The 14,424-nt window shown below is 41.6% G+C and overlaps 1 protein-coding gene across 2 annotated transcripts in view; it reads left to right on the top strand.

The window, feature by feature from the left end:
• LOC121188843 (complexin-2) overlaps positions 1-13,896 on the top strand; it is a 33,284-nt gene extending 19,388 nt beyond the window's left edge. Inside the window, exons 2-5 of one of the 2 annotated variants that reach the window (XR_005894752.1) lie at positions 496-677; positions 7,992-8,167; positions 8,336-10,446; positions 12,036-12,046. Coding sequence is in view for 1 of the 2 variants with exons in the window: in XM_041048777.1 (XP_040904711.1) it covers positions 647-677; positions 7,992-8,167; positions 8,336-8,533 (405 nt within the window). In the remaining variant the exon portion in view is untranslated. Of the gene's footprint in view, positions 1-495; positions 678-7,991; positions 8,168-8,335 lie in introns of both variants that reach the window. The other variant, XM_041048777.1, reaches the window with a different exon arrangement.
• The last annotated feature ends 528 nt before the right edge of the window (positions 13,897-14,424 follow it).

Genomic DNA, 14,424 nt, shown 5'->3' with positions numbered 1-14,424 from the left:
CAGTGTGATTCTCGTACTTTATGAAATATTTATGAGCAAATATGGACGTGACGTGTCTTTTGCTGCAGAGGGGATTGGTAGAGTGTGTATTCTTATGTCCATCAGTGAGCTGATTTTCTCAGTCTGCATACATGTTGGATGTGTGTCATATGTTTCAGATGGATCTTTACAGAACATCACCGATAATCGTTTCACTTGCCATAAAATATTTATGGGCAGAAACAGAAGCTGACTGATCGGCTGGTATTAAGTTACAGACAGATAAGTGATCAGCCTCAGTATTGATCTCTGTGCTTCGCAGAGCAGGTTTCCTGTCACGGGGGAAAACCGTGTTAAGAAGATCTCATTATCTGTTGTTTTAACGTGAACGTGATCCGCGGCCTCACCGTGTCCAGTGCTGCACATGCTGAGGATCCGTCATCAGATTTAATGTATTCAGAAAGGTTTCGGTTGTTCAGGTGTGTGTTAAATTATATCGGATTTCTTCTTTCCCAGGTCCAACAGAGAGTCACCGAAGACGCTCAGCATCTGGACAGAGGAAGGGGACAGAGGAAGGACCACGACGCCCAGAGATCCCAGGCTTGGTGGCTACATGCACAGCTCTCTTTGGCTTTGAGAAGAACAAGCGTACGAATCAGCAGGAACCATGGATTTTGTAATGAAACAAGCTTTAGGTGGTGAGTACTCAAACTTCATTTTCTGTATAAGAAACTCTGGAAATTGTGGGGAATTTTTTTTCTGTTTGTCACAGGACAGAATGATGATCAGTATAATGTGATGACATTTGTCAGGAAAATTCTGTTTCCTTCACAGAGCCTTATTTCTGCCCCTGGTTTTCATTAGCACCTCAGGTGACTTATGCATTGGCTGAGGTTGGAGTCATTCAGTAAGAGAAACATAAAAAAAAAAAAAAATCTGTGTGAATGTTCTTGTAAGTGAGGGGCCCCCAGGGGCCAGAGGTCAATGCCTTCTTAAATCAACCCTCTCATCTAGTTTCTTCAGCTCAGGGACCACCAGCCAGAATGAAATGAGATTTACTCCTTCTGAGCTCACCCTGCCCTCCCTCACTCTCTCCCTCACTCTCATCCCCATCACTCTTTTATTTCTGCTTTTCCCCTTTTTCATTCGTCTCTCATCCCCCCTTTTTCATTTTCCTTTGCTCTCCTTGCACACTTATATCTTTCCTTCTCTTAAATCTTATTCTCCTTTACTTCATTTCTCTCCTGTGTTTTCTTCTCCCTCTCTGCCCACCGAGTGTGCAGAGGTTGGTACCACTGCAGGTGAAGAGGGCGCAACAAGACGACATTATTAAAAGAACTCAGGTCAAAAAAACATAGAAAACATGATGCAAGTGTGACATTTCTATTTTTTCATTTGAGGAATATGTGACACAAATCGCTCGACACAGATGTGACGTTTTCGTCTGCCACTATTTTCCATTATTTCAGTTCAGAGGTTGATTTCAGTTTCAGTTGCACTTTGTCTCATTTTGCTTTTATTAAACTGCAACCAGAGGAAAAAACTGGAGTAAAACTGGAATAAAATAACATAAAGAAGTGGAGTAAGTCTGAAATCAGTCGGACTTGTTACCAGCAGCTGATGTCTGTGCTGCCTCTGTCAGCTCTGAGTTTATAAACCTGCAAACACATGAGGCAGCACTGACTGGGCTCCCTCCATCACTTCATCCATCTCTGTCTTCATTCATTAATCTGTCCCTCTTTCTCTCCCTCTGAGCCCGGTGGAGTTGGGGATGGGGAAACCTCCATGCTGTCCATCCCTCTCCCTTTTCTAATTCACTCATCCATGTCTCTCTCTCTCAGGCTCCTCCATCTTTGTCTATTCAGGTCATGCTCCTTCCTCCATTTTCCATCCATCCATCCTTTCTCCCCCTCGCTTTGTGTAGAGTTGCAGACTTAAAATCTTAGCACTTATTTCCTCTTCACTTTACCTCTGTCCCTCTGTCCTTTCATCTCTTCATCCCACAGCTTCCATTTATTTTCAGCAGAGCGTGCTACCTCCACTTTTTCTCCCCCTGCATCCCTCCATCTGTGTTTGTTATAGGCTACAGTAAAGCCGTTTACCCCTCTGTTCCTCTTTCCGAACCACCCCCCGTCCATCCATCCCAGGCTGAAGTGTTGTAATTTACCTCCTGTAGAGGTGCGGTCTAGTGCTGTGACCTTTTCTCCTGGAACAGACTGGCATTTATTTCATTGGGACACAGCTGGCAATCCATGAATATATACAAGCAGCTACACACACAAACAAACACACAAAGCCAAAAGCACATGCACTCAGGATAAAAAAAAAAGCACACAAAATACACACACACACACACACACACACACACACACAAAGAGATGAGGTTTCATTTGTGGCTTTAGTCCCGGGGGAGAATGAGACCATTTTGAGATGAAGTGTCGAGCAGCCAGTGGGAGTGTTGTGTTAAGGTGGGTGTGTCAGGACATCAATCTAACAACAGCCCTGTGTGTGTCTCATGCATAGAAATGGAGGCGAACTGATTTTCCACCAAACGGAAAGATTTTCACATTTATGTTTTCTGTAGCTCTTTATTTTAATCAGCTAAATGTTGCGTTTCACGGTTCTTCTTGATGCCATGAGTCATGTCTGCAGAGCTTTCTGTCAGGCTGCCTGTGGCCCCATCATACTCCACCAGTATGAGTTGCATTGCGTTACCTTAATTGCCATTACAAAAAAAAGTCAGATTGCCAGGTTCTGAATGGCCAGACTACCAAACCAAACTGTGGCAGAGAAAGCTTTCTCTTCGTAAAATTAAATAAGTTGATGATCAGTAACCTGCAGGTAAAACTGAGGGTGAAAAATGACCCACTAAGAGCTTGCAGATTCTTGTGGGGTTTTTTTTTTTCATCTAAAATCATAATTATATCAATATATTTCATTTTATCCATAATGAAGTGAACCATTTGTAAATGTAAATGAGTTCATGTTTTGGATTCATCCTAAAACAATAAATAGAATAAGCTGCTCTTCTGCAGCTCCAGATACATTTTAAACCAGAGGATCCAAACATCCAGCCCAGTCATCAACAGTCTGATCTGGATAACTCAGTAATCCTCACACAAAGACCTGGACCCAGGCACACACAGGAGAGCCTATTGGTCCGGTCTACCAGGATAAATGTACACACAGACACACAAACACAAAACTGGCCTTTCTCCAGTTTAGCTGCACTTAAACTTTTATCTAATTTAGCCTGACACACACACACACACACACACACACAAGCCAGGCCTCACTAATGTCATTAGATGTCAGACGCAGCTCCTTAACATTTCATTGCTACAGACTGAGGTATAGATTCCAGCCGCCGGCCACAGATTGCATTTACTGGTTGTTTAATTAGAAATCGGATTCATCAGAGTTTCCACGTTGTGTCGGATGAATCAGTCCAGGACAACGTGGTGGATCCATGGACCTGGGTGTGAACCTCTCTGTGGAGAAACACACTGCAACAAGTCATTTTACAGACACCCCAGCTGAACCGTATTTATTTATTTATTGCCAAGTTGCTGTCTTTAGGAATCGCAATCTTTCACGGTCCTCAGATAACGAGTCCTAATGACTCAGTGACTCTTTTACAAGTTAAATACTCCTGAGTTTTTTGTCACCTGTGTGTACGTTAGCTACGTTTTAACCTCGGAGACTCTCTGCATCTCATCCTTGTCTGAAGAAAGATGCCATCAAAACATTTATTTTGTTCCCAATATGTACTTCCTTCCTTTTCTGACTTCACCAGGATATCAAACATGTGAACCTCTCCTTTTCTAATAAAGAAGCTCCAATAAAAAATAATACATAGGTAATCTCTGTAAGATCAGCATGGACTGGTCCTGACCAGGCGGGCGGAGCTCGCCGTTTCATTTCCTGTGCAGGCGGGATGAAGACAAGCAGGCAAGGGAGGCGTAATAACAGGAAGTCAAAGGCAGGTTGATTAGTTGACCAGAGACTTTACACAGAACCACACGCTCAAGAGCTCTTCACCTGAACATGTGAGTTTGAGAGTGGGGATCAAACCTGTGACCATCCAGTGATGTAACCACGAGGGCCGTCCAGCCACCCAAACATCTGATCGATGTGGCAGATTATTCAGCCGGTCCGGGCGCTCATGTGACTTATGAGGGCGTAATTTTGCAGTGGAGGTCATCCATTATTTAAATGAGCTCCATTTTTCAAACCCCTCCACCCCTAGCAAATTATCCAGCAGCGCTGCCATCCATCTGACCGGCTGAAGGGGGAGTAAATGGTCCGTGGCTTGTCTCTCTGACTTCCTCTGTCTTCTGTTCTCCTCCTAGCCATCCTCACTTTCTCTGTCATTCTTCAGCGCCGGCCTCCTCCTCTGCTTCTCCCATTTTGTTTTTCTTTTACATTTTCTCTTCCCAGGTACTTTCCATCACAGTTCTCAAGCAAAATGTAAGAAAAGCTACAGAAAGGAAAATGTGAATCAGGCGTGTTTCATCCACACAGAGTGTGAAAGTGCATTTTTCTCTCTCCATCTCCTCCTCCCTGCTCACCAGACAGTAGTAATCAGCCCCCCAGCAGTGAGGACTGGGTTCAGGGTCATAGCCGTTCAGATATGTTAAAGCTCAGTTTGCACCTTCAGATAAATATTATATGACGTCTCCTAGTTCAAGCGATGTCGTCTCTGTGTCCTCGACTCAGGATGATGATTTATTTAACTTCTTACCCGGGGAGTGCTCCAACAACAACCAGAACATTCACAAGCAAATATTCAACCTCATCTCCTTCTGTCTGTTACTGCTTTGTCAAAAACTAAAGACTTTTCAAAACACTGAATTTCTCTTATTATCATTATAAATAGTTTTAGTGGAGACATGATTTTATGAGTTGTCTTCACATCCCTTTTTTGTTGGTAAGCAATGCAGCCATTAAAGGGTCAGTTCACCCAAATAACAGAAAAGACTTCAACTTGATTTGGAACAGTTTAAACAGCCAGTAACAGTTTTTACAGGAGCCAATATCTCATGTTGGAAATTAACTAACTACATTAGTTCAAGTGCTTGTACTTTACCTGAGTATTTCCATTTCATTGTACTTTATACTTCTACTCTGCTACAGTTCAGATGGAAATATTCATATACTTCATGACTGAATCGGCTTCAACCAAATCTACTTGATCAATCAAATCTCATCCTCTGCTCGTCCTCTGCTGCCCGGTGTTTGTCTGTTTGGGCGTCTGTTAAAGCGTTCGAGCAGCCATGCTGTAACCATAACGCCACCACATCTGTGCCGCTTCAAATTGGGAGCTTTTGTGCATTAAAACCCCTTTGGCACAAAGACGTGGCCATGGAAAGACTGAAAGAAGTAATGAGCAACTGAATGCACAACACGAGGACCGGGGCCGATGGAGCACTTAGCCTCGAACTGCCCACCTTTGTCTGCAGAGCAGGTCTGTCCGCTGGCCTCTAATGGACTGATGGAGGAGGTGGAGGAAAGAGATGGACAAGAACAAAGGAAAGAGGAGGAATAGATGGGTCCTAACTTAAGTGAGGTTAGTGCAATAAACTGACAATTCTGAAGAAAAAAGGAGAAGAGATGATCAGAAAAGAAGAGATAAATGAGTGGAGGGGGGAAGAAAAGAGAAGAGGACGATCACTGAATCAAATTAGTCCCGAAATATCACTTTAATAGGAAAAGGGGAACAAAAAACCAGAGGGGGAGGGACGAGGAACAGTAGAGGACAAGGAGAAGGACAGGAGGGAGAAGGATGGATGGAGGGAGGGAAGTCACGGATAGGTAAAAAAAAGAAGCCCAACCTCTCTGGAGAGTAGAGTAATGACTCTCCCATTTCATTTACCATCTGCAGCCTGTCATTGTTCTCCGGTTTAGCATGATCACATCACATGGTCCGGGTGGTTTGTTTGTACTGACGTACAAAAACATACATTATTGATGGGACAGCCACTTCAGCCCAGAATTAAATGAAACTATCAAAAGGACCATCATGAAATCTTCTACAAATTAGCATTAGCATTTCTCTTAAAGAACCATTGTAGCTTTAAACTCTTAGTTTAAAGTATAAAACAACTGTGCATTAAAACCACACAAGGAACTGTGTGGGTGGGGGCATGTTGTCTCAGGTGTAAGTGGTACTAATTATATATATATATATATATATATATATATATATATATATATATATATATATATATATATATATATATATATATATAAAAGCACTGACTGTAGTTATGTATGGACAAGCTGTGGACCACCATCTGTGTACGCTTGCCCTTTAGGAGACAGTGCAGACACATCTACATAGTTCCAGTGCATATAGCGTGTGTTTGACTTTTTTACCCACGGACAGTCTGACCTTAACCTGGCCCCCCAGTGAGTCCTGGGGAACGTTTCGCTACCCCCCCATCCCCACCATCTGTGTGTTAATTTGTCACCCTCAGGTTTGCTGTCACCACACGGAGCTGCAGGGCAATTAGTACCGCTGTATGTGTCCGCTGCAGAGCCACAGGACTGGCCACCCCTGGGTTCACAGACCCAAGAGGGAGCCACGCAGTCCTCGAGCCACATTTCTTCAGAGCAGTTCGCTCAGAAATGTTCTCTTTTGGCGCCTGTGTGCTTACAGAGGCAGTAATTCAGATTTTTACTGCCACATAACACTGAATGACCACAATATATCTGTGAGAGCTGATAGGGTTGGTAGTCAGTGGCGATGACTGAACCGTTAATGTTTAATGACCTTTCTGGCTCCAAAATTGAACAGCTTCAGAACAAAGCAGCCACATCAGGCTGCTTGAATTCATATCACATCTCATCAGCCTTAATGATCAACCTTAAATTAATCCTGAGACTGTACAGATCAACCCACTACATTCCCATCACAGTCACAATCTGACCATCAAGCCCACAGCGAGGTCAGCAAACCCAGTGGAGACCTCAGCACCATAAGGAATGTGTCCTACTGAGAAGTAAGTTATAGAATCAGCCACAGAACTTATAGCATGACTTAATGTTCCAAGGCATATAATCTTTTTGTTGTTTATACCCTTTCCTTTCCTCAAATACTCTCCTCAGTGGTGAAACATGTTTAGCCCTTATTCTGGATCTGGCTAAAGAAAAGCACTAGATGGAAAACTAGGCCGCCAGCCAGGCTCTCCTCTCGCCAGTGCCTGAGAGGCAGATCAATACCCAGATGAAGTTTTCTCTCTGCTGGAAGATCCATAATTCATACACTCTCAGGTGGTCCTGTATTTACTATCGATCAGAGGGAGGTAACAACAGCAGTATCGATAGGCCGGAGGGAGTCGCTTTCACATCTAGAAAGCAGCTTCTGTCACAGATAGAGAGGTGAGCCTGGTTTAAGAGCAAAGGCACAAGCAGCAAAGAAGGAGCTGCTGCGGAGGTGCCTCTGTGCAAGGCATTTAACCCCAGAGATCCCAGGGTCTGAGGTGATGTCTTCAATTTTCTATCAATCATCTAATCAATTAACTGACTAATTATTTCACCCCAAACGTCATCTCCTTTGTGCTGAAAATAACTTGTTCAGTGGTGACACTCTGAAAGCTCTCCTGCTCTCCTGTGGAAGTACAGCGCCCTCTTCATGTCAGGTGCCATAAAGCGATTCAGTTATGGGAACACATGACATAACGTATATCATGTGCTCTAATCTGTGTTTAATAATTCAGGTATAAATCAAAGTGAGTGCATTGCCTGAATGCTGGTAGAGGTACAGGTAGGGCTGACAGATGGTTGACACCGGATGGCAGGATGTGTCTTCCTCTGTCTCACTGGTTCTTTGAAGCTTTTCCAGCTGGCTCCTTTTCTTCCTTCTAGTTTTCCAAGACGCTCAAGGACCTTCAGGAAACCCTGTCGTCATATAATCCTCAGAACTGCTGACGCACAGTGTTTTCATAGTTGAAAATGACAGACGTGGGTGTCAGTGTATATGTGGTCTATTGTCTGTTTCCTGTGTCCAGGGGCCACCAAAGACATGGGTAAGATGCTGGGTGGGGAGGAGGAGAAGGACCCGGATGCAGCCAAGAAGGAGGAGGAGCGGCAGGAGGCGCTGAGGCAGCAGGAGGAGGAGAGGAAGGCCAAACACGCCCGCATGGAGGCAGAGAGGGAAAAAGTACGGCAAACCATCAGGGACAAGGTAAGAAAACACTCATCTGGTTTAAAGTAAATGCTTTATCTCACCCTTCACCTTTACGTGAACATGAGACGTAAAGTTTTATGCTGAAGAAGAATCCAGTTACTGACCATGTTCCTGCAGTGGGACAAACACGAGTTGCGTATCACCTCTTGTCCTCTCTCCATTCAGTATGGGCTGAAGAAGAAGGAGGAGAAGGAGGCGGAGGAGAAAGCAGCCATGGAGCAGGCCTGTGAGGGGTCACTGACACGTCCGAAGAAGGCGATCCCGAGGGGCTGCGGCGATGACGAGGAGGAGGACGAGGAGAGCATCCTCGACACTGTCCTCAAGTTTCTGCCCGGACCTCTACAGGACATGTTCAAGAAGTAAAAGAAAAAACAAACAAATCAAACGAACCCTAAATTCAGGGTCCAGTCTGGCCTGGGCTAGACTGTGGGGCAAAGGGAGGAGGGGAGAAGAGAGACCGGGGGGACTTGAATTGGTTAGGGTATTTGTTAGCAGGAACAGAGTAGATTTGGGGCATGTAGAAGTCGGTGGGAGCAGAAACGATTCGGGAGGGGGGGTTCTTGCCAAACTGTTAGAGGCTACACACTGCCTTTCTAGAAATCTTATACTTTCTTATTTTCTACTCCTCGACGACTGCGTCATTCTTCCCCCCTTTTTTTTTGCCACAATTGCTGTTAAACCTTTCAACTGCCACTTAGCACATTTCTTACAATTAGTATGTTTTTTTTTCTCATTGTTATTTTTTACACCCATTAAGATGAGACATTTTGATTGGTTGGCCAACATCTGTTGCCAAGCAATGGTGACCAATGGTGCAACAGTATTCCCTTAAAGACGAGCAGTGGACACTGTCCTCTGGCTACTGTGGTTTTTCACATGGCACTGCCACCATGTTTTCCAGTAGAGGGAGCATGTTTTGTTTATTTCAGTGGGTGTTTTCTACTTTTCTGAACCTGGTGTAGGTCTTTATATTAAAAAAAAATAAAAAATCAGCATTTGAGTTTTTAGGACATGTGCCTTCATATCATCTCCTCCAGCAGAGGAATTGTAAATGAGGGTTTCATTTTGAGTCAAACAGGTGTACAGTTGTTGGTAGCACGTAGGCACGCGTTCAAAGACACAAGATCACGAGGACACTTTTGGAATAATGTATTTGATATTAGTTTGGCCAGCTGGCATATTTTGGGGTTTCCAAAAGTTCAAACCAGGGACTTCTGGAAATTCCAGATAAAGTTTGAAAGCTTAACAGACCACTACTCACTATTTAAAAACATAATTCACTGGCCACCAGCTTCCAAAGATCTGTTTGCTGAGGAAAAAAGTTTTATTTACCTCCGACTTCCACCTCTAGTTTTACAAAAGCTAGACTTTCTAAGCCTGCGAGCTGGTTAGACTGCCATCGTGTTAGAAAAAGGAAACTCAATATCATGAACATGTCAAGAACTCATGTCAATATATGAATTTTAAATCAAAAAAAAGTTTTGGAATAGACTTTACTTAGCTCAAAGAATCATTCATACAAACAAACAAGACTCTTTTTTACCTTCTTTGAATCTCACTTTCGAAAATAAATCACTGCTCTTTTGTCCTAAATTATAGATTTAAACAACGCTCAAAGTAAAAGTCAAACCAAGTCATCATGATTTAAGGTAGTGTGGTCCCCATAGACAATCAAAGCATTAGCCAATGGGAAACAGTGGGGGTATCCATTTCCTGTCACACCATCCATGACTTGTTAAAAGTGGGTTCTACATTAAGCACTTGATTAACTATTACTATTAAGTGGCTCTTAATTTGAACTATTTATTCATACTTTATTTTCTTTTTTCTTCTTAACTCATGAATGCAAGTGCCAGACAATGTCTGCGTTTTTTTTTTTTAACTTAACTTTTACTTTTGTGAATGTGCTGCAGATTTATTTTAATGCAACTGAAAATGTGATTTAAGTCACATTCCAGCTGAGCTAACCTTTCTTCTCATCTTTTAATGCAAAAAGTTTACCTTAACTGAAGTTCGCCAACACTGAGACCAAAGAAATACTGGTGAGACCTTACTATTTCTTTCGTCACCGCCGAAACAAAGACACGCATGCCGAACTTGGTTTTAACTGTATGTGTGAGGCCTGTGGGAGAAACACAGCAGCCCATTCAATGTGTGCATGCTTCCCAGAGACCACCACTAAAATAAAATGATCCTGTCCTATTTCTGCAAAAGTATTTCCTGGCTAAATAAGACTGGCTAATTTAACTGTAGACTGAGCCTGAGCAAACTGGTCCGTGAGTTGTCACGTCTCACAGCCTGAAGAGCTCATTTAGAGTTGAGTATATTCTGCATCCTGCATCTCTTAATCCAGCAAAAATATCATAGTGATTTGTCATATAGCATTTAAGTAGATGTGCTGTAAGTGGAAACGATCTCTATTTAGTGAAACTACCTTAATATATGGACATTTATCGATAAAACAAAGCATGTTGGTTATTCCTAAATGATCCGGTGGCTTTTCAGTGGTTAGTTATGCGACGGTGTATGATTAATACATTGTTCCATGAGTTTGTAACTTAGAATAACTTTATAATAAGGATTAATAAGACTAATGATGAAGTTGTCATAATCAAACATTTTCCTTCTTTTCATTTTCTAGCTCAGATAGGACTTTTCACTAGACAAAGCCATATTGTTTAGATTGCAATAATTACTTAAAATGATAAAAAGAGAATATTTCAGCATTGAACGTTAATGTCTCGTTTGTTTTCTGTAAAAAAAAAAAAAAGAAGAAGAAAGATATTTGCATATCTGTTTGTAAATCCTCACCATTCTTGTATCTTTAAACATGTATACTAATGTATACACAAAGAAAATGTACGTAGAAAAAAGAAGCCATTGTTCTAATTGTCTCAGTGTACTACATGTACTGTACGTGTGCGTGTTTATGTGTGTGTGTCTTTCTACGTGTCTGTGATGTGAGACCATGTCGTTGATTCATATAGTCCTGGTTTATACTACGTAAATGTGTCTTGAAACTATTTTGTGCACAGGCAGAAACCAGGGCGGCTCCCTGGTTGTGCCATGTCTAAAAAAAAAAAAAACTTAACACATTCCTTTCAAATGTTGAGCATGCAAATGTTTGGTAGAGAAGAGAATACACCAAATGTCAAAAGACAAAAAAATAGACAATTTCCTGTTTCTGTAGGAGTCTCCAGGCAACAGAATCTGTGCATTGGATCCAGAAAGATTGGCTGTGCGATGGGCTTGTTGAGTGTTGGATGTTCTTTGTTGTCTGAGCGAGCAGACTGAGTGGAGGTTTGAAGAGTTTTAAGGCCGTGATCACTCAGGAGCCGGGTTATTCAGCGGAAACACAAAGCTTATCTGTGGGCGTCATCATCCTCTGTGATCACGGCCTGAAGACATCAACTCTTAGATCAATTGAAGGCTTTTAAAAATAAAATGGGGGACGTGCAATTTAAAGAAAAATAAAATAAAAAATACTCTAACTAAAATTTTTTTTTTTTTTTGATAACCTTGGTGTAGTACTAAACAATTTTCTCCATTTTTATTTCAATGTAAATTCACGTCTCTGTATAAGAGACCAACCTGCAGAGAGATTTATTTTAATGCAGTCGTACTGCTCATCATCGTGTTGGGAACAATGCATGAGCGTCAGCCACGCGGGATGAAATGGTTGCAGTGCAGAAGCAGAGACGGTTGTGAGTGCAGTGCTTTGTTTGAGTTGACTGAGGAATCACTTTGATTTATTTCACTTGTTTCATCAGCACAGGGATTTCCACTATCCCTTCACCCGAGATCAGGCCAGTTTCACCTACAGCGCATCAAATAAGCTTTTTCAAGCCTTGTATGCCCCCAGAAGGATAGGAAGAGGGGGACATAAATCCTGGACTAGGCTTAATTCATGGGCCCTTCATGGAAACTACAGCCATACATCCTCTGTATGTAAAATAGTCTCTCTCAGCGGGACTCGTCTCGAGGCGTCACAGCATGTGAACTGCCTTTGAAAAGGGCTATTACCATGTCATCTGAATGTGAGCTTAGTGGTAACTCATCTGTCGCATCTGTGCGTGTCCTGACGTGACGTGTTGTTGTGTTTATTCACTCTGGTTGCATGAGATACTTCCGTGTGGAAACCTGTGTTTGTAGAGCGACGTGTTGTTTTAAGAGCCGTTGTGGCTTTTCAGTTTAGATACAATCCTTGGTTTGATGAACAACAGTGTAAAAGCAAGGAGCTGTTTCTTTAAGTCGGAGGTTATAAACAATAAGGATTATTTTACATGGAATATATAAACTGTATATCTTCCTAACACGGAGGTAGAAATGGGTGAATGAGAGAGATGAAAACCGTGAGTGTAACTTTTGAAATGAAAGGCCTCAAAGACATAAAACAGCTACATCACATTTTAACTCAAAGGCTGCCACGGATGGGTTGATTTTTTTAGGAGACGCGAGCTAAAGAGGCTGCAACTGAAAAACTGGATTATCAAAGCATCTTCTGTTGTCAGGAGCCCAGAAACATTCAGAGATCCGAGAAACAGGCTTGACTCAGAACTGCCCTTCAAAACCACAAATCATCTTCCCTCAAAAAAGCAAAGATTCTCCATTAGCTTTGGTGATTTTCTCATGAATATTACAGTATATCAACACAAAAGAATTTATACTGGCAGCGTGCAAAAGACCTGCCATAGATGTTTACTTAGTAAATATAACTATGAAATGCAATGAGTGATTGAGATGGAGAGAATATTTTAGAATAAAAACTTTCCTTTTAAACTTGATCGTCCATCCAGCTCCAAACGAACCTGGACTTTTCCTGATCGCAGTGACGATGCCATAACATTTGCCTTTCATGTAACATTTTTGCGTAAACATATGAATATTATTGTAACTGCCCTGCTGAGTCCTGCCAGTAGAATCTACAAATGAAAGTCAACATGTCCTGCTTAGTGAATGTTTTACACCACTTTTACATTCCCTCCAGTGGAAGCCGAGATTTTGGCGACCTCTTGTTTACTGTGAGCACAACTTTTACAGTGTAGAGAAACTCTTTGAATACATTCCAGGCTTTTTGCCATTTGCACTAGATTACATTGAAATGTTACACTGACAAAGTTATGGCATCTAAAAATTCCCCACTAAACGGCAAAGCTGAAAGATATGAGAGGTTAAAAAAACAAAAAACAAAAACAAAAAAAAAAAACATAGCCACCATCACAGTGACTGGGTTTAATACCTGGCAGGGATCCCTTTAGTTTGGCCACATGTGCCAGCCAATGGTGGTGAAGTTCACGGGTTTATTGATGATGTGCCCTTGTCCAGTTCGCTGCACTGGTTCCTGTCACTGGCTGGTGAAGCAGCTGGGCCAGTGGACTATGGGAAACAGTGTAGATTGATGACAACGAAATTATGAAGGAAATGGGTGAAAAAAAAAAAGAAAGTATCAAAAAGGGACAAACAACTGAAAAAGGGAATGGATTTTTATTCAGCTTCCTTTAACTGAATCAAGAGGGTCTTTCTTTTTAATTCAGGGTGAAAATTATTTCAGGGTGCAGAGGTTAAGAATGTAAAATATGAGTTCTTTTGCTATGTTTTTCCTTAATTGCATGTCATATACTCTATGTGGAGCCCAATCACTGTAAAACTGTCTCATCAATGGAACTGAATCATTCTTTTTGGAAATTAAATGCATAACACTAATAAAAAGGTTTATAAAAAGCTTACCTGTGTTTTTATGCTGTTTAGTTTCTTTAATTCATCAGTATTTTTTTAAATATATAAACCACAATGGTTTCATGAATTAGCTGAGCGTTCATTGTTTCGTATTACATGATGTTTTAACTCAGATCACAGACATGACAAACATATTTTTTCATTTCATGAGAAGAGGTCAAATATATTTTATTCCTACTTTATGGGAAACAGTGTATATTGACTATACTTATAATTATCCATGATGTCCGTTGCAAATAGACATCCAGAAATACACTTAGAAATTATATAAAAATAGAACTTCTAGAACTTGAAAATAAACTTTTAACGTTTAATGTAAGATTATCCAAAGACTTTGTAGAAAAATAATAATTAGATTATTTAAGCTCATATATGAAAATTAAAAACTCACTTACAGTTCCGCGGGTAAATCTGCCTCTTTATCAGATCAAACCTGTGTAAACTCCTCCGACGCATGCGCGGCTAAGCCAATGTCGTAACTAAGGGGCGGGGCTTCACTCAACCAATCACATCGTTCC

The sequence above is a fragment of the Toxotes jaculatrix genome, chromosome 10 (assembly GCF_017976425.1).
Source record: "Toxotes jaculatrix isolate fToxJac2 chromosome 10, fToxJac2.pri, whole genome shotgun sequence".
Taxonomy (NCBI): Eukaryota; Metazoa; Chordata; class Actinopteri; family Toxotidae; genus Toxotes; species Toxotes jaculatrix.
Note: the sequence above shows the minus strand (reverse complement) of the source record. Positions and strands in the feature narration are given on the sequence as shown.